We start from the raw sequence: 542 nt of genomic DNA, 5'->3' as shown, positions 1-542 counted from the left end.
GCACCCCAGCCCCCCTCCGCCGGCTGGGCCCCGGGCGGAGCCATGGGGCAGAGGGGCTGTACCCTCCCTCCGTGCCAGGGTGTGGGTGGCTCCTGCCCACACGTACCCATGTAGTGTCCTGCCTGACCGCTCTGCTGGAACAGCAGCTCCAACCTCTGGCATCTGTCCGGCCTGGAGAGGAAAAATGGGAACAGGAAAGGGGGCTGGATGCTAGCAAGAAGGGGGACCGCGGGGAGGGAGAGCCCAGCACCGTGGGGAGCCCAGTGCCACGGAGCAGCGGCAGGATGCTCCTTGCCCAGCTGCAGCAATGGGGGATGGAGCCCATGTGAGACCCATCGAGCAGGATGGGCACTCACAGGGGCCAGGCAAGCTTCATAGCCAGGTCCCCCTCCGGCGTGAAGCTGATGGTGGCGGTGGGTGACTTCATCCCGTCCTTCATCTTCAGGAACACGGAGCAGTTGGAAACAGTGGCTGTGAAATGCCACTTCCCTGCAAACTGCAGCAGGAAATCACCAGCGGGGTTGGGAAAGCCATGGGGACCC

The 542-nt window shown here is 64.6% G+C and overlaps 1 protein-coding gene across 1 annotated transcript in view; it reads right to left on the bottom strand.

Annotated features, from left to right (window-relative positions):
• Window positions 1-496, bottom strand: part of LOC104410421 (lipocalin-15-like) — a gene marked incomplete at its 5' end in the record, with an annotated part of 1429 nt that extends 933 nt beyond the window's left edge. The window contains 2 exons of the mRNA XM_010020571.1: window positions 107-171; window positions 357-496. Of these exons, the coding sequence (XP_010018873.1) occupies window positions 107-171; window positions 357-496 (205 nt within the window). The remainder of the gene's footprint in view (window positions 1-106; window positions 172-356) is intronic.
• Window positions 497-542: the final 46 nt, after the last annotated feature.

Source organism: Nestor notabilis, unplaced genomic scaffold (genome assembly GCF_000696875.1).
Source record: "Nestor notabilis isolate BGI_N333 unplaced genomic scaffold, ASM69687v1 scaffold19178, whole genome shotgun sequence".
In the NCBI taxonomy this organism is placed as follows: Eukaryota; Metazoa; Chordata; class Aves; order Psittaciformes; family Psittacidae; genus Nestor; species Nestor notabilis.
The sequence above is the reverse complement of the archived record's forward strand: the minus strand, read 5'-3'. Positions and strand labels throughout refer to the sequence as shown.